Source organism: Hylaeus anthracinus, unplaced genomic scaffold, assembly GCF_026225885.1.
Source record: "Hylaeus anthracinus isolate JK02 unplaced genomic scaffold, UHH_iyHylAnth1.0_haploid 4, whole genome shotgun sequence".
NCBI classification, from domain to species: domain Eukaryota; kingdom Metazoa; phylum Arthropoda; class Insecta; order Hymenoptera; family Colletidae; genus Hylaeus; species Hylaeus anthracinus.
The window spans coordinates 13616492-13635012 of record NW_026535289.1 but is presented as its reverse complement, the minus strand read 5'-3'; the positions used below and the strand labels follow the sequence as shown (position 1 = coordinate 13635012).

General features: G+C 37.6%; 6 protein-coding genes across 6 annotated transcripts; 3 read left to right on the top strand and 3 right to left on the bottom strand.

The window, feature by feature from the left end:
• The first annotated feature begins 24 nt into the window (after positions 1-24).
• LOC128895012 (ran GTPase-activating protein 1) lies at positions 25-2602 on the top strand. The gene is made up of 5 exons (XM_054157212.1): positions 25-319; positions 448-867; positions 943-1742; positions 1811-2038; positions 2120-2602. Exons 1-5 carry the CDS (start codon positions 199-201, stop codon positions 2339-2341), a joined length of 1791 nt encoding a protein of 596 aa, XP_054013187.1. The 5' UTR covers positions 25-198; the 3' UTR covers positions 2342-2602.
• Positions 2603-2694: 92 nt separating this feature from the next.
• On the bottom strand, positions 2695-6138 carry LOC128895014 (phosphatidylserine lipase ABHD16A). Its single transcript, XM_054157215.1, has 11 exons — positions 5584-6138; positions 5447-5500; positions 4944-5254; positions 4683-4867; positions 4494-4608; positions 4277-4412; positions 3876-4040; positions 3674-3801; positions 3400-3596; positions 3177-3328; positions 2695-3100 (listed from the first exon to the last, which is right to left on the bottom strand). Exons 1-11 carry the CDS (start codon positions 5671-5673, stop codon positions 2993-2995), a joined length of 1641 nt encoding a protein of 546 aa, XP_054013190.1. The 5' UTR covers positions 5674-6138; the 3' UTR covers positions 2695-2992.
• Positions 6139-7063: 925 nt separating this feature from the next.
• Positions 7064-8456, top strand: LOC128895028 (endothelial differentiation-related factor 1 homolog). The gene is made up of 4 exons (XM_054157237.1): positions 7064-7504; positions 7590-7641; positions 7903-8063; positions 8144-8456. Exons 1-4 carry the CDS (start codon positions 7430-7432, stop codon positions 8297-8299), a joined length of 444 nt encoding a protein of 147 aa, XP_054013212.1. The 5' UTR covers positions 7064-7429; the 3' UTR covers positions 8300-8456.
• On the bottom strand, positions 8424-10177 carry LOC128895025 (proteasome subunit beta type-1). The gene is made up of 4 exons (XM_054157234.1): positions 9960-10177; positions 9592-9781; positions 9260-9496; positions 8424-9187 (listed from the first exon to the last, which is right to left on the bottom strand). The coding sequence occupies exons 1-4, from the start codon at positions 10055-10057 to the stop codon at positions 9002-9004; spliced, it is 711 nt and encodes a 236-aa protein (XP_054013209.1). The 5' UTR covers positions 10058-10177; the 3' UTR covers positions 8424-9001.
• A 128-nt stretch (positions 10178-10305) lies between these two features.
• On the top strand, positions 10306-12612 carry LOC128895019 (GDP-mannose 4,6 dehydratase). Its single transcript, XM_054157226.1, has 7 exons — positions 10306-10642; positions 10809-11051; positions 11133-11325; positions 11404-11636; positions 11715-11930; positions 12009-12077; positions 12156-12612. The coding sequence occupies exons 1-7, from the start codon at positions 10589-10591 to the stop codon at positions 12216-12218; spliced, it is 1071 nt and encodes a 356-aa protein (XP_054013201.1). The 5' UTR covers positions 10306-10588; the 3' UTR covers positions 12219-12612.
• Positions 12613-12918: 306 nt separating this feature from the next.
• Positions 12919-16131, bottom strand: LOC128895023 (fork head domain-containing protein L1-like). Its single transcript, XM_054157232.1, has 2 exons — positions 13961-16131; positions 12919-13121 (listed from the first exon to the last, which is right to left on the bottom strand). Exons 1-2 carry the CDS (start codon positions 14540-14542, stop codon positions 12924-12926), a joined length of 780 nt encoding a protein of 259 aa, XP_054013207.1. The 5' UTR covers positions 14543-16131; the 3' UTR covers positions 12919-12923.
• Between the last annotated feature and the right edge of the window lie 2390 nt (positions 16132-18521).

The following is an 18521-nucleotide window of genomic DNA, read 5'->3' as shown; positions in this document are numbered from 1 at the left end:
GATTTTTCCCGCGTTCAAACCGCGTGCGTGACGCGGCCACATCGTATCAACAGTGTGAACGTAATATCGATAATAGTTACCTGACGTCGAAAAAAGTCAGTATTTATAGCATTAATTATTAAAGATAGTACGCAACAAAGAAACATTGAGAAAGGACTTATCGTTATATACTGCGATTAACTATAAACAGAGTAAGCTATGACTTCGTTTAATTTAAGTGGGCTCGGAGATCAGTTAAAAGAAGTTGCGCAGCATTCTTCTTCTGGTACCGGTGTATCCTTTGCGAACAAATCACTGAAACTCGATTCCGAAGAAGACGGTAAATTATTTCAACCAAAATTAGTTTTTACTCCGATGTATATCCGATTATGAAAAATTCGACGGTTATTCGAATGTTGTATCGAAATATAAAACCGAACATTGAAGTAATCTTTCTCGTTTAAACAGCGTTGGAAGTGGTTAAAGCGATAAGAGAATGTACCAATTTGGAGTACTTGGATTTGGAAGGAAATACTTTAGGGCCACTTGCTGCCAAGGTTGTGGCAGAAGCATTGGAAGAACATGGTTCTGCATTGAAACGTGCCCTGTGGAAAGATATGTTCACCGGTCGTTTAAAAACTGAAATACCAAAATCAATAGAGTATCTTGGAAATGCTTTATGCTCTGCTGGCACTCGGCTTGTCGAACTCGACTTAAGCGACAACGCTTTTGGCCCAATTGGCGTGGAAGGATTGGCCAATTTCTTAACCTCCAGTTCTTGTTACACTCTTCGTGTATTAAGATTGAATAACAATGGACTTGGAATATCCGGTGGTCAGATATTGGCAAAAGCATTATCAAATTGTTACGATTATAGTTTCAAAGCAGGTAACATTGTTTGTTTGTAATTCTGTTACATTTTGAAATTACCTTATAAACTCGTACGAATTCTTTTTTCTGTAGGTACACCTTTAGCTTTAAGGGTGTTTGTTGCGGGAAGAAATAGACTGGAAAACGAGGGTGCGATAGCATTGGCATCTGTTTTCCAGAAATTAACTAGTTTAGAAGAAGTTGTTATGCCCCAAAATGGTATATATTATCAAGGCATAACAGCACTTGCTAATGGATTGTCTGCCAACCCTGGATTGAAAATTTTAAATCTTAATGATAATACAATCGGGCCTAAAGGAGCTCAAGCTCTCGCCAATGCGTTACCAAATTTCCGAGATTTAGAACAACTGAATCTTGGGGATTGTCTTCTTAAAACGGGAGGTGGCATGATTTTGGCAGAAGCGTTAGGGATAGAAGGTAATCATCCTTCGCTAGTGGAACTTAATTTGAGTTACAATGAAATCCACACGAAAGCCGCCAATTGCATAGCTACCGCGATGGCTGATAAAATGCACCTAGAACAGTTACTATTAGATGGAAACTTTTTCGGGAGCGAAGGTCGTGCCATTTTGCAGAAAATACTCACAGATTCCGACAGGATTGATTCGTTGGGTACGTTAAGCGATGACTTCGGAGATGAGGAGGATGAGGAAGATGAAGAAGACGCAGAAGATGAGGTGGAAGACAAGGTGGAGGATACTGAAGGTGAAATTAACGAAAATGAAGATGAAATCGAAGATAATGACAATGAAAACCCCGGCAGTATTATGCTGTCAAAAGTAACAGTTGAACAGTTCTTAAAATCACCCACAGACGAAAAGTTATTATTACTACAAGGCGATGTTGTACAAGATTTTGTAGATCATGCTAAAGTAAGTAAATATAATACTGAAATTTTGTAGTATCGTTCTATTGCATTTGTAACTCTTTTGTGTTTTAGAATTTATCAGAAGATGCTGGCACATCTTCGGAAGTGAAATTCGTAGAAGAATTGACAAAAATAATTATGAAAGTGTCAGAAAAATGTGACAGTGGTTACATAGATGTAAGAATAAGAGCTCAAAACCTTACAGATGGTTTATATTTGAATTTATGTACTTTTGTAACGGAAAATGATCAGACTTCAGTTTGGAATAATGCTCTTTTAGTCAATTTAGGTTTAATAAAAGTAAGTATTTTTAATTAACTAGTGTACATTATGTTCAAATGTACAATAATCGGAAAATACTAATATACCGTATTGTTTCAGAGTGAAGATAAACGCAATAGAAACATTACTTGGAATTTGGTAGGCTGTTTTAAAGCGTTAGAAAAAGTTGTTCAAGAAGATTATTTCTTAACAGAAACACGGAACACGTTAAAAATCTTCTTAGAAAAACCAGCAAAAAATAACAGAACAAAAGTTATAGATTCGTGTCAGGATTCGAAAAATTCTCTTAAGGCTGTTTTAAATCGGATACAAAGTGCATAATAAATATTAAAATGCGTGTGTGTATAATTGATTTACAGAACGTCGCATAAGATACATCTATTTATTTTTAGACATTTTACGTGAAATTGTTTGTAGTTTTATACAACCTTAGAAAGAATAGAAGAGATTATGCAGCATGCTATGTATACAGACTATTAATTGTTAAACGTTTAGTGCTAATTTTGTACTTCATAACAATTTCCATAAAACTTTTTTAAAGCTAAAAGATTTAAATTAATTACAAATGTTCGAAAAATAAAATTGTTTTATTCGCGTATCGGTGAATACCTTGTCCATTGTATCGCATTTTCTAAATTTTTTAATTCTCATACGTGAACGAATGTAACACAACGTACAACGTAATCCTCTTTATTATCGAAAATGTAAATTTCCTAACCACATGTACCAAGATTCCACTAGACTAGAGCATTAATAATGAATATAAAAATCACATTTAAATTTCGTACTTTATCAATTCGACACATGAAAAAAAAACAAACAAACTTGTGTAGAATAAATAACGCTTACCCATACAACATTAAATGCAATGAAAATTATTATGACTCTCGAAAGTTCCTTCTACTGCGTAAATAAGAACTTTGAACAAAGCTCCTAGTAAATTAATTAAATGTAATATCACGAAGTTTTCTTTCATTGTTTAATGGACACCGTGGACGCCGGATTCCAACCTGGATTAAATAAATCCGTTGCTAGTGGTGCACAGTGCGTAGATGGTTGATCTTTCATATACATTGTCACCTAAAATTACAAAAATGTGTGAATGAACAAATATTGGTATAAATAAAATTTCTCTCCAATACATGTATGGACGTACGAGAAACAGAATAAGCTGTTGTTTCATTTTAGAATCACAGTTTTGTCCGAGAGTTGAAGGATAATATATAGTACCGCCATTTTTTTCTATGTCCTTTGCAATTAATTCTAAGCATCGCTGTTCGTCGACATTTACTGTTTCGATTATCGATTCTGAAAATATATTGTTGGATGTTAATATTGGAAAGCTAATTTAAATTACAGACTTGTTATTATTCTCTTACTTTTAGTAGAAACATCAGCAGACAAAAGTCTTGTTAAAAATGCGCCGCATTCTGGAGATTCCAAGAAAAGATGTGGATAACGTCTCAACAAAAGTTTGTTGAGCAACATGTTACCGCGATTTCCAGCTAAAGTGTTACTAGGTACACACACTACTTCGTCCTCTGTTCTTCGTATAAGTAATATAGGGCCATTATACCTGCAAAAACAGATAAATACGAATGATCAAACTTGTCATTGTCATGTGTAAGATTCGAATGAAATATTATATTGTACCTATTTAACTGTTCTGCGATATTTAAATTGAAATAATCTCTGATAATATTCCGCACCAAACCTTCTAACGACGAGGACATCACCGTGGTAGCTAATGGAAGTATGTCGTCGAACGTAGCATCTAATACCTGGAGAATTATTTTAATTAAAATTGAATCGAAAAATATGTACAATATTTCTGATTAAACAAAGAAAATCTTACTAGACTTTGAATAGAAGGATAGTTCATAGCAGCCCAAGTAGCGGTATATCCACCGATGCTCCAACCATAAAGGATTATTTGCTCCTCAGAGAACTTTAAGCGATCGATTGCAAAACGCATTACACAATCGATAGCATTCTCTTCTTGGAGAGGATACGGTAGACCCTTTGTAGTCATGTTCATGTCTTACTGTTATCATTTTATAATCATAGTTTGACCGAAGAAGAAGCCTTGCCATTACTTCAAATATATTTAACATAGATACATGACTGATATTAACTGCAACATTGCCAAAATTTCATTTTTGCAATATCGACTGTATAAGAGTAACAGCAATTCTTCTCATCGGAATGTTACCATAAATATTCTGTAAATATTTAATTTACAAATGTAATACTTACAGTGCTGCTACCGAAACCTGGATGATTCCAACCTAATACGGAATATTCCTTATACAAAGGAGTCGATATAATTCCAGTTTCGTAAAAGCCTAAGTTTCCTTCGCATGTAATAACTAGCGTATTCCCATTTGTTGTTCTACGAAAACAAGAAGATAACATAAGAATAATTTGTTTGAAATCGATGCCGCGGAAAAATGTTATTTAATGTTTACATTACTTGTTACGTCGATCAACCAACATAGTATCAATTTCATTGTTATCTGCAGTTAACAATTTGTATCTTTCTCCACCTTCCTCTATTAATTCTATTCTTCCTTTCAAATGCGAAGAGCCTGTAATAATAATGCTTTACATAAAAAAGTAATAATATAATAAAATGTAAGTTAGGATGAATTATGTAACTTACGAAATGCCCAGTTGATAATTGATATACTCCCAGGATATATCATTTTAATAGCAAATGTGTGAGCTACAACGTATGATATTAATTTACAAGGTAATGTGAATATAAATTCTTTACTAGTTTGCCTTTTGACACGACCGCTAGAAGTTGCAATCATTTCTAATGTTAATTTATCACGAGGTCGATCTCTGTAAATAGAAAATAAATTTAGGAAAGGAATGAAAGCTGAATTATAAAAGAGATTTGATAATATTATCGACATACTTTTCTACATCGTTAATTTTAAAATCTACAGGCCATGCCCAGAATTCGAACTCATATTTGTGAAGTTCTTCCTTTGTCTCCGCGCTATAATGTGCGTTTGCTTCGTTCAATGTCTTCAGGAATTTTAAATAGATCGGATTATTAGCTCTAGAGCAACCGCGTGCAGCCAGTGATGCAATTAAAATTACACCAGCACCAGCAGCTAATTTACTCAAGAGATAAATGTTATCCGTCAAACTACCCCTCTGTTGATAGAAAAAGGTAGCAACTAACGGTATTGTATATAAGCTTATCGACCAAATTGCTGCAAACTGAAAATAAATAAGTTTACTAGTATAAACGTTTGTCATTGTTATTTCCATTCCTTTCATTGTTATTAGATGCCAATTTAAAACAAATTAAATTCGTGATACGCTACAATTAACATTGTCAATTTCTAACGACACAATTTATGCTTTTAACAATTAATTGTTGAAATTTTTCAACTATTTCGAAATACTCACGCAAATTACGATTTGATCACCCCATCGTTCTAAAGTTCTAGGCTCGTACGATTTCTGAAATAAATATAGACATATATACAGACATAACCTAAAACGCGTCGCTCTCGACGAGTTTTTGTGTAATTGTTCATACGTACTTTTACCAATCGACCGTTCCATGTTATTTCGTAAACTTTAAAAAGACGAGGACTAAACGTACATTTCCATAGTGTACTAATCAACGACATTTCGCATTTGTTTCAAATACTTCCAAACAAATCTACACCCTCAAGCTACCAATGTAAAATACGATGCAAGAGCGGTTTTCGCAACTTCATGCACATGACATAAGAAAACAAGTTATCACGAGTGACGATGCATCCGTTAAATATTAAATGTAGAATAGGAAAAAAAGCGTGTAAAAATAGTTAAATTACTCCATAACGATTTCTTTAGTTTCTTTCTCAATCTTACGCAAATGCGTGAGAAAATATTATGGAAGTTATAACAGAATAGCGAAGAATTCTCGAGTATCTTGAAACTTTGAAAACAAACGTAGTTTCGAGTGGCTAGATATTTCAAACGTTTTGAACTTCGTTCGGCCTTTAAACCGTTTCGTCAGAGCGACGTGTAAACTTTATGCAAATGCAGAATATTATGGACAAATATGGAACATAAGTGTTGCGACACGAGCGCTTTGAAAACGCATCACCGCTCATATCTACATATGTAGTGTAAAATAAAGTCTCTGATAGGCATTTGTTTGTCTGTTTGCTCTGAACAATGTATCTCTAAACAATGTGCGAAAGAACTATTGAGAATAACAAGTTTTACAAAAAACGTCCGTGAAAGCATTTACTGTTTACCGAAAGTTTTTACCGACATGGTGGTAATGTATCAACGGGTGTCGGTAAAAAGATATTAATCGCGCCATCTAGCTGTACGAATAGGAACCAATCGACAACAAACTTCGGTGTTTTCCCGATAGAGGAAAACTCCAAAAGTAGTTCGGTATATTCACCGTTAGATGCCTATTCATTTGATAAAAAATAGCGGGAACTCGCAAGAGAAATTGTGATAGTTTAAAAGTTACAAAAAGAAGGCTAGCTATTACTAATGATTAATTCATGCATCAGTAATAATAAGCAACATTTTTCGCACGAAGAGTAATATTACAATAATTAATATCACTCTTTGTATAATAATATAATAATAACACAATCCTTCTCTCAACCTTCGAAACCTAACGATGCACTTAATTTCCACCGTCGCAGATCGTAATCAAATTTCAGGAATTTTTATCTTTGAAACTAAGCGTCGTACGAATAAACCGTAAATATAAAAAAAGTTTGGTTTTATCGTTCTCTATAAGGTGATATTTTTTGAAAAATTCTACTATTAACGCGCCTCTTAGAATCTCCATCGAAAATTGTCTCGCGGTCAAACCCCGTAACTCGAACACGCCTCAACGTGAAATTCTGTACATGTCCAAACATCTTTTCAACTTCGAGGATAGATTACATTTCCGTCAAACTTTGCTTTGCTGTTTTCTCTAACGGATTGAAATCGATATCACGCGAAACAGAGGCTAGCTTCAATCGCGTTTACAGAAATTTAAACGTCCCGGTCATTCGATTCACACTCGCTTAGTAAGTACAGAAACTCTATCGTAACCGCGTATAACGCGTTGTTTTCGCGTAATAAAAATAACCGTCGCGGAAAAAACTAATTCGTAGCGTAATCGAAGAAAACGTGTCCGTGGTTGACCATACAAAATCAAAGAGTACGTTAGAATGACACAATCGCAGAGCCCGTGTGAAATTGGACAATTTCGTAACGGGTCGATCGTAGGACCCGTGCATTAGATCGTGCTTTTTGGAACGTAAAGAACTTGCTGGAAGATTGGAAGCAAGTGCGCTACAATAACGCACAGTAGTTACATATTGCGTGCAACATCGATAATACGATTGAAGAATCGTGTCGATACATCGTACACTTTTCAGAATGTCAGATTGGGATACCGCTCCTATCACTTTGCGTAAACGTCCCCCGAAGGCTTCCGTGCTTAAATCGGAACAGGTAACGTTGCTCTGCAGACATTTCGAGGCATTTTACATGAAGTAATCGTTGCATGCATGGGTTGTGTAATTGTGTTTATTTACAGGCAGTGAATGCTGCACGTCGTCAAGGTTTTGCTGTCGAAACACAAGCGAAATGTAAGTTGAATTTCGTCGTACGACACGGTATTCTTGTTTTTTTTTTTTACAAATTTTTAAAAATACACAACCTACAAAAATGATATCTGTTCCGCAGAGGTCTCGTTTGTGTACTAAACGTTACAGAGTAATGACGATCGGTGCGATCTTGCGTGATATCGAGATTGTAAATAATATGATGCGATACGTAGTAACATAAAGTTAAGAAAACTGTCGAACGTTTCGTAATAATTGTAAAACAAAAGTGTTATTCTATATTAGGGGGCGGTGGAGCGAATAGACAACACGTAACAACTAAAAATACCGCCAAGTTAGACAGAGAGACCGAAGAGCTGAAACATGACAAAGTCCCACTCGACCTTGGTAAATTAATTCAACAAGGACGACAAAATAAAGGATTGTCTCAGAAAGATCTTGCAACGGTACAACATTGATTCAATCGTGTAACATAAATGTTCAACCGTTTACGTTTTGTACATGATTTTTGTTCTTTGTTTTGTAGAAAGTAAACGAGAAGGCACAGGTGATCAATGACTACGAGGCGGGCCGCGGAATTCCAAATCAAATGGTGATTGGGAAAATCGAGCGAGTGTTGGGAATAAAATTGCGTGGAAAGGACCGTGGTAAACAGTTAACAGCCCCCGGGACGAAAAAGTGAATCTCGGGGGAAAAAATCTCAACTTTTTATCCTCACATATTGTTCCCTAATCAGAACTGCAAGAAAAATGGTAGAATTGACAGCAATACTACTCCTGCCCTGTTCATCTTTGGTTATTTTATTATATACTTTAAATAAAATATTATTTTATTAAATATATTATTGTGTATTATAAAATAGATTATTATAATATGCCTTCAAGTATGAAATGCAAGGAGTATGTTTGTATCTAACATAAAAAGAAAAAAAACTATCAATGTGAAAACTGCAAACAAAAATCAAGTATCTTTGTGTATGATTTCGTTACAAATTTAAATGTGCTGGATTCTATTACATATTTATTTCTCGGTTTTTCGAAGTTTGATTAACGTAGGTTAAACGATATAGTATTAATGCAAGTAGAGGTATAAGATTGTCGATATGTGTATGTACATGAATCAGCGATTCGACAGCAGTAGTTTAATGTTTTCATTGTTAAACAAATAGAATTTTTATACACGCATCCACACATGAACATCATACGTCGAAATATTTGCATAGCGATTAAAGTATTAATTTATAATGTAACGATATTTCAACATACATCACAGTAGTTGTATATAAAAATAAGAAATTACTAAATAAATATTAATTATACGATTTAGAGTTAACTTTATTCGTACAGAAATCTGGTGATACATCATTTTAATCCAATATGAAAATTTAATCTCTCCTCAATGCGAAACTTAAATCTTGTATACCATCTTTCGTTACAACTTTAATGCTTATAGAGTCACCTGTATAAATATCTCTTTCTGCTGCTGAAATGAAAACATCTTTTATTACAGCAATAGCTTTTTCTTGGGTCAAAGGAGCGTGGTCGACGCCTTCTTGATTTTTGTAACCAATCTGAAAGATGTACACAATAAACAACCTGTTGCAGTTAGATAAATATATTTTGTGTCTATACTTTCGCAGTACCTGGTTATCAAGAAGAGGTTGCAAAAGTGCACCAGCAGAGCCACCTGCTCTATATTTTGTCAGTTCGCAATGGCCAATTGGATCATAACTGTATACACATCCTTTACCTTCATCATTTATTCCACCGACAATATTACTAACATAATAGGGAAAGAAACGTTTATAGTATAACATTGTTGACAACATTTGTGCTACTGCTGGTGTTGTCATTTCTTTCTGATGTTCATGTTGATACATCTGACGAATGAAAAAATATTAATAAATAACTATGATTACCATACAATAGAAAGACATCCCACGACACAATAGAGTAAACTTTAAAAGTCCTTTACCTGCATTCGAGCTGATAGGAGTCGAGTTAAAGTGAGTGTATCACACCAACATCCGGAACACCCTAAGATAGTTGTGTTCGATAAGGTGAATAATTTCTGTTGTTCACGGGTATAAATGGAGTATCCCGTGCTGAGACGCGTGTCTGCTGCAATCACACAGAAGTCGTCTCCAGCGAGGGCTATAACGCTTCTACAATCACAATAAAAAAAAATCAGATTTATTAAGGTTAGGATATTCCAAATATTAAAGAAACAACATTTGTCCAATTAAAAGTGAGAAATTGTGCCATTGGAAATCAGAAAAAACTACGCTTTTCTATATACCGATACGTATCGTTAGAAATATTGAGGTTATGTTTGAAATTTACCCTCCGTTATCAGCGTACGGGCTGAAACTTTTCATTTTCGCAGCTTCTGTTTCATAGTCTGGCAACGATCTGCGTGGATTTTCACTTAAAAGAGCCATTTCTCTCCAAGTATTCTCGAAAACTCAAGAAATTTTAATCACTTTCAATGAATGACACTACACTTTGCGTCGAGGATGGCGATGCAAAATAACATTTCCTACACACGAACGCATCCTACTATGGACGTCGTTGATTGGCCGGTTTCTACTCGTCTCCATCAGAATAGGTTAATGATTATAGGTTCGCATTTGAATGTGTACAATGATAACAAATCAGGCGAGCGACTCGAAATGTTGCTGTCAACTAGTGATAAAATAATAATTTACAAGCGAAGATGAGCAAAATCCTACCTAGATGCGAAATTTCGAATAACGTAAAAAAGTAAACAAGTTCGGATTTCTATCGTGATTGTATATCGCTCGAAAGGCGTGTATGTTAATTTATGAGCCGACGGCCGAATGTGTGATTATCAAGCGAACTGGAAAAAATATATTACCTTATCAGATACGATAACGCACCGACGAGTTGGCAATATTCGGTAGAATTCGAAAAGGTGAAGAGAAAATAATTTTCTTTTCCAATTTGTCGAGATGGCAACCGATGATGGGAGACGCGTCGCACTAATTACGGGCATTACCGGACAAGTAAGTTTGACAGCTCATTCATACTTCATACATATCAAGTATCGAGTTAAAGATTAATAAAGTTAATCGAGATATTTTCAGAAGTATAAAAATAGACTATCAAATTTGTTTCTTCTATTGCATTCACAATTTTCGCTACCTATTATTAATACAACAATTCTTTTAGGATGGTTCCTATTTAGCAGAATTCCTGTTGGAGAAGGGGTATGATGTTCATGGTATAATTAGGAGAGCTAGTTCCTTTAATACTGCTCGCATTCAACATCTTTATGCGGATCCAAAATGTCATCGTCAGGGCAAAATGAAACTGCACTATGGCGATATGACAGATTCCAGTAGTTTAGTTAAAGTAATTAGCACTGTGCAACCAACAGAAATTTATAATCTTGCTGCTCAAAGTCACGTTATGGTATGTATCATTCTTTGCTTGTGTTCCTCCTATGTTTACATTCTTTTAAGATATACTATCACTATGTTACTTTTTTTCCAGGTAAGTTTCGAAGTAAGCGAATACACTGCTGAAGTAGATGCAGTAGGGACAGTTAGATTACTAGATGCAATACGTACTTGTGGTCTAGAAAAATCTGTAAAATTTTATCATGCATCGACATCTGAACTTTATGGCAGAGTGGTAGAAGTACCTCAAAATGAAAAGACTCCGTTCTATCCTCGTTCACCATACGGTGATTAATTAATCAAGTATTATTTTATATTTAACTTTGTATATTCCGGTTTAATACAACTGACTTTTAAAATTTCAGCTTGCGCAAAATTGTACAGCTTTTGGATAGTGGTAAACTATAGAGAAGCGTATAACATGTTCGCGTGTAACGGTATACTATTTAATCACGAAAGTCCGCGCAGAGGAGAGAATTTTGTCACAAGGAAAGTGACTAGATCGATAGCAAAAATACAATTAGGTTTACAAGACGTTTTTGAACTAGGAAATTTAGATGCTAAACGGGATTGGGGACATGCAAAAGATTATGTTGAAGTAAGAAGCATATATGGAAGCATGATACTCGTATCGAAAGCTTTGACAAAAAAATTTACTAATCTTTGGGTTTTATAGGCAATGTGGTTAATGTTGCAACAACCAACTCCTGATGACTTTGTGATAGCGACAGGCGAAACGCATAGTGTTAGAGAATTCGTAGACGCGGCTTTTGAGTATGTAGGTCGTACAATTAAATGGAAAGGTGAGGGTGTGAATGAGATAGGACAAGATGCACAAACCGGACAAGTATTAGTCAGAGTGAATCCTAAGTACTTCCGTCCAACGGAAGTTGTACGTATTAATTTTGTATAACAGCAGCTGCATTGCTACATAATAAGTATTTTGTATTTACTTCTTTTACTTATGTAGGATGTACTTTTGGGTGATGCTACTAAAGCAAAGGAAAAAATAGGTTGGAAACCAACGATTGCATTCAAGGTAACCTATCATTATCGTATCTTACGCGTTTATATGATTATTTGTTGGTCAAGTTTGTAACTAGCGTTATTATTCTAGGATCTGGTAAAAGACATGGTGGACTCCGATTTAGAATTAATGAGAAAAAATCCAGTCGCCTAAAGTTGTTAATTATTCATGAAGAGCTATGTCATTTATGAAGAACCTTGATGTATTTGCTGAACACATTCTATGTCTCTATGAGACAATGATACTTAATTAAGATACACTTATTGTATTAAAAGAATTTTAATATTATTTTGTAAAACTACATATTCTTAGGTTAGATGTGAACAAGCTTTGAAGTAAGAGATTTAATACTATTAGGTGCTAAGATAAAATAGCCTCGTTCAGCATCTGATCCGAGATATGTGTATACATAAAACTTAACAATAATATATGTAACACATGTTGATAGTAAATATTACATTTAATCTATTCCTTTTATAGGTGCTGATTTACACATATATATATGTATACATTAATGGATTATATAAAAATTAATATTTTCAAGATTTTTAATCGAAAAAGGGAGTGATTAAATTGCTTTCATTTAAGAGAAATTGATCAAACTTCGACTTTTTTTAGATTTTTGACGAGTGACACAATTTTACTAGAATAGTGCTTATATACAAAATGTCTTCCGTCTACTCGTTCATTAATTTTTACTTTTGTACATACTGTATTATACTTTAGGATAATCGTTAAGTAGTGTCTCGATCTTTATACACGATGTCCATTGTATAAACAGAAATAAAAACATTTTTGTACAAACAAAGCGAACACAAATTATAGATTTTTACTTTAATTATCATCAAATAGAAATAGCTATGTAGCTGGCTCGTCCGTAGACTTCCGTAAGATATTCTCGATCGTGAACATCATCGATTTTACGCAGTGTCCTTGAGATTCTGCGTATTTCACTTTCGTCTTCCGTGCTTCTTCGACATCTCTCATCTCGATTATTTTACATTCCTCGTTTTTCTCTTCGCGCTTTGTCGAGTTTGAGAAGACTTCCGGCGAGACCTAGAATCACGATTCTTCGTTAGCAACGATAATTGCTGATTAACTTCGTCGTGGAAAAGTAGCTTCTTATGCGATCAAATTACTTTACGATATCGTCCCTTTCTGGTCACTATTGTTAACCAGAAATTTAGAATTAATTTTCAAGTGCCTATTAGTTTCTACTAAAAACCACAGTGGAATATGTGTTGCTAACCACACACTGGAGGATAATCAAGACATCCTGTTGACACTTCTTTTCCATAATATCATTTTTACAAATTTTAAATTAATATTATGGGAAGGAAGTGTCGAGAGGATGTCTTGATTATCCTCCATACTAAAAGATATTGCCTTTTAAGGCTGATTCTTTATTGTAGTTTCTAGATGTGTAATAGAGAAGGCTGTCTTGACAAAGGAGATCTAGATGGGGGTATTTAAAAGATGATACTGACATCACCGAGGGTCACCACATTTCATTCTTTATTGATTGGATTCTTTATTGTACTTTCTCAACTGTTGAATACAACAAGAAGGGTGCATCACTGTCGGTAGAAATCTAGCATACAGTAATATTACCTTTGAAATGTGGTGACTCTCATTTATGTCAGTATCATCCTTTAAATACCCCCATCTAGATCTCCCTCATCAAGATAGCTCTCTATATTACACATCTAGAAACTACAATAAAGAATTTCTTTGAAAGGTGGTGACTCTCAATGACGTCAGTATCATCCTTTAAATATCAATAATAATCAAGACAACTCTCTCTATCACATATATAGAAACTACAATAAAGAATCAGCCTTAAAAGGCAATATCTCTCAGTATCGAAGTCTCATCCGCTCCTAGACCTCCCTCACCGAGACAACTCCGCGGTCATGTTCCCGTCGGTTGCCCTGGACGAATGGCTTCTGCTTCTTCATCCTCCTCCTCCTGTAATTTCCATGCTCGAACATCTCGCTGGCAGAGGGATCCAGGGTCCAATAGCTTCCTTTCCCAGCCTGATCCTCCTCGTTGTCCTCCCCAACGACTTTGTCCCTGGGAATCTTCACGAAGCAGTCGTTCAAGCTCAGATTGTGCCTGATGCTGTTCTGCCAACCCTGACGGTTCTCCCTGTAATACGGAAACCTTTCCATGATGAACTTGTAGATGCCCGAGAGCGTGAGCCTCTGCTTCGGCGATGAATTGATCGCCATCGCTATCAGAGCTATGTAGGAGTACGGAGGCTTCTCGTAGCGAGGCTGGGGCTTGTATCGGATCTGAGGAACGCTCCAGGAGAGCGGCAAGCTCCTCGAACCGAGCACGTCTGGCACCAGGCTGTAGTAGCTGGGGAGCGGGCACATAGTAGGGAAGATCTCCTCTGGGTTCCATAGCTCGAAACCCCCTCGTAAATCGCATCCGTATACCTTGGATGCGTCCGGGTAGCTACCGTTTGGCTCCATCGGGACCTGGTCTGGGCATCTGGTCGTTGTTTTGGTTATTACGCTGCGTGATCGCGCCGTGGTGGACGTTGGAGCCTTTCAGGGCTTCAAAGGCTTCTGGAGATTACTGTCGCGACGAGTATTTTGAATCTTGACGAGTATGAATCTTGACGAGTTTGAATCTCGAGGAGTTGGCCACCAAACTGGGCTACGCACTTTGTATTCCGAGTCCCGTAGGATACTGCATTGAAAGATCTCCTGCTTTCAAGGACCCCTGAGACTCTTCAGCAGCCCTCGAGTTCCTCTGGCGATTACTCGAAAGAACTGTGCTCTTTTACTGGATTGTACACCACACTGGAAGTATCTCGAGATGAAGCGGAAGACTCGGAACGAAGACTCCAGGACTGATCTCAAGGAATTATGGTGGGACCAGGGGGAACAAACACCCTCGAACCGGTCCAGAATCCGTCGCGCGGATGACTGGGTGCGATTTGCGTTCGGTTGGACCAATTCTCTAACGAAGGGTGTTTAATTTGACACGCGGTTGATCAGGAGGGTGGATCCAGCTCCGCCCATCGAGGCATTCCGAGGAACTCTCGTTTGCTCGTTTCCTCGCTAGGGAGGCGGTTACCTATCCCAGGGACTGGCGGCGTGTTTTATTGCTGTTTACACATATGCTGTCCCAACACCCACGCCGGCAGTAAACGAGTCGATATGTAAACAAAGCTGCGGTAATTTATACCCAAACCGTATCGGTTTCTCGGAACACCGCTCTTGTCTTCCTCTTCGTGCCGCTCCCCCTCGCGACTTTGACTTTGGAAAAATAGCGGGTCAACCCCCCTTCTCCCTCCTGTACTTCTGTGAAATCGCAATTAACTGTGTAAGTTACTTTCTTTTTTGAAAAAATGGAGTCTAAACGAAAAACTTTCATCAAGGCACAGGGAGGATTCGAACCCACGACCCTCGGATCCGCGATCGAACGCTTTACCAACACGACCAATCTCTTACCCTACGTTTCGTGTTCTCATTTCACTCCTTATTCTTGGATATCATAGACGCGGATAATACACCTTTTTTTCTTTTCTTTTTTTAACCGACTTCGAAAAGTAGGAGGCTCAATTCGACATGTATATTTTTTGAGTAGAGTCCTCAGATTGTTATCGACTTGACCTGGAATTAGTCCGATCTACTTCCGACTTCCACAATTGTTTCTCAATCGGTCCAGCAGCCTACGGCGACGTTTCGCGATTTCTAGAATCGTTCCGTGCCACGTTCGTTTTTCGCTGCGTCGAGTTCGACTCGTGCTCCTCGTTGTTTCCAAGAAACATTCGATTTAACGAGGCCGGTCGGTTTATTTTGCGGCCGATCGAACCGACCCAGGAGTCCGTTGCGGCGGGTCTGCGATCGCTGTGAATTTTCCCACACTCGTAAAACGTCGCAGAAGCAACAACCCGTTTAACCCGGGGGCCCCGCAGACGCCCGGGCGATTTTGTCAATAAGGAGCGATTGTTTAGATTCGGGTGGATACGAGGCAGTAAAACGAAACGATCCGCAAACAGGACCGCCTGCGTTCACGAGGCGTTTCGTCGGCGAAGAGGTAAAGGCTTCTGCGGTTCGCCAAGCTCGTAAATAAAGCACGAAAAACTATCGGGGGACAAGGAGAGCTTCCTGTAGTTATTTACATCTTCGAATGTTTTAAACGTTCAACAGCCTCTAAGCGTTACTAGTTCGTTGAGGAATCGAGGTCGTCTTTGAACGAGTAGTCGTCGACCCTTTGTTCCGCGGGACGATTTTTGATGGAAATTCTAAGAAGCGTGACGTTAACAAAAATATCAGCTTATAGGGAACGTTGAGACGGAACTTTTTTCTCTTTACGGTTTATTTATACGACGTTTAGTTTCAGAGATAAAAATTGAAAAATTAGAATCCCGTTTTCCCCGAGATCTCGAGTAGTGGTCTGATTAATGTTGTCGTTGTCTTAAAGAAAAACAAAACAACAGTCGAACGATCGAGTTTAAAAAAAAATATCGCCTCACAGAGCATGACAAAACGAAACATTTTTCTCTTTACGGTTTATTTATACGACGTTTAGTCTCAGAGATAAAAATTGAAAACTTGGAAGACCTTTTTCCCGAGATTCAATTTTTGCAACGAACTTCTAACTTTTCAACGAATCTCAGAAACAACTAAGGGTGCAATCTATTAAAAAAGAATAAGAAAGAAACACGTTTTGGCTCTAAGAAACACGAGTAACTTTCCTTCGCAGGAACATTATTTTTACCATGTGTTCAGGCTTCTGTAAATGTTGTTCTTGGTTACACCCGTCCTTCCCGCCCCGAATGATTTAGGGAATGCAAAACAGGAGAACGGGATTAACGCGTTGACGTGAATTCTGGCTGTTTTCGATGTACATACCGACCTAACTTGGGTCGCCTAAGTACCAAGATTGAATCGCGTGGACGAGGGGCTAATCCGTCGGTTCCTTCCGCTGTCGGATCCGCGGTGATTTGTTTCTTAGTATTTCAAGATGAAACCGAGCTCGAAGGACGGGACCAGCGGACGGCGAGCAAACAAATAACCGCGTTTCGTCCCGCGATCTCTTCGTCTTTACCTCGACCGCCTAGTCTTTGAAGACCGAGAACAACCGACGCGGGAGAAATCGAAACCCCTTCGTTGGAACTTGATGAACCTTTCAACGCTCGCGCGAAACGTAAACATTATTAAACCATTTGCAGCATAAGCGCACAATTTACTTTGCAATCGAATTCGGATGAAATATTCGCGATAAGAATGAATTTTCCACTTTTCGGCGCGATATGAATTAACATTGTTCGACGTTCCTACTTCGTTTCTTTAAAGAAGTGAAATTTAATCCAAATGTCAACGAGTTTAGACTTGATCGAATATATTCAATAAATCGAATGACGTATCGAAACACAGACACCAAACATAAAATGTAAATATTACAAGCTCCTTACAAAATAATTCTGTAAGACGTCAAGGAGTAATAGAATACATCTTCCTTTTGTACTGTTGACATAGCACGGTGGAAATATCGTTCTGGACGCGGAGCTACCGCGAACTCACGCGAATGTAAACGTAACAAACGGGCCGTATGATCTTGATACGTGTTTATTTTACGCAATAACAAGATCGCTATGACGCCAGCGCACGGCGCGCAAAAGTATTAAACAGAATATAGCAATTCGACTTTGAGTCGTTCGAACAAAAACGAAAAACCGAGGCGGCCGGGATTCGACAATATTTTCCTTCGGCTCGTCTAGCAACCAAACATCGGAAGCAGCCTTTCATCTCCGGTGCAGTCGGTGTTGTTTCAAAACACCATGTACACATACGGAGTAGACCTTCGCCAGAAATATTAACTGCCGTTCGTACCATGTCAAATAAATTTTTGCTCGAAGACGAAGTTCGTTTGGTGGAAAATTCATTGAAATTACGTGCCCGAGTGCTTGTCTACTACCATCCTACAGGAAGAATAGTACGAAGGTACTTGTGCTGTTCAAATATAGTTACTGCAAAAAACTGCTGTCACCGTTATAATTCACATCTACACACGCAGAACAAATGTATGTATCTTTATCACAAGAAAATTATAGGTTGCAAATGTAGCAGGTTTTCCAACTCGGTGTTGTTCTATAATTATGTATCTTTCTCTCCTACTCGTTACCTCGCGTAAGAAACAACATGTTCCAGTTTCTACAATTCTCCCGCATAATTGGCGACATTTCTCCTCGCGAGAGAAATTAAGCGCGTTTCTATTGTTACCCGTGATCAGCTGCGCTCTTTTTGGGCCCTGTTCGCTCCGAACGTTTAAAACTCCGGTTTGAGAATCTTCTCCATGATCCGCGACGAGCTGGCAAGAAAACGATCGCGAACAATCGCGGCGAGCGACGAGCTATGAAGAGATCAAGGAGAAAGTCCTCGCTAAATGGAAAGAATGGGAAATATTATGCGCTCCTGTCGACCTCTCGGCCATTCG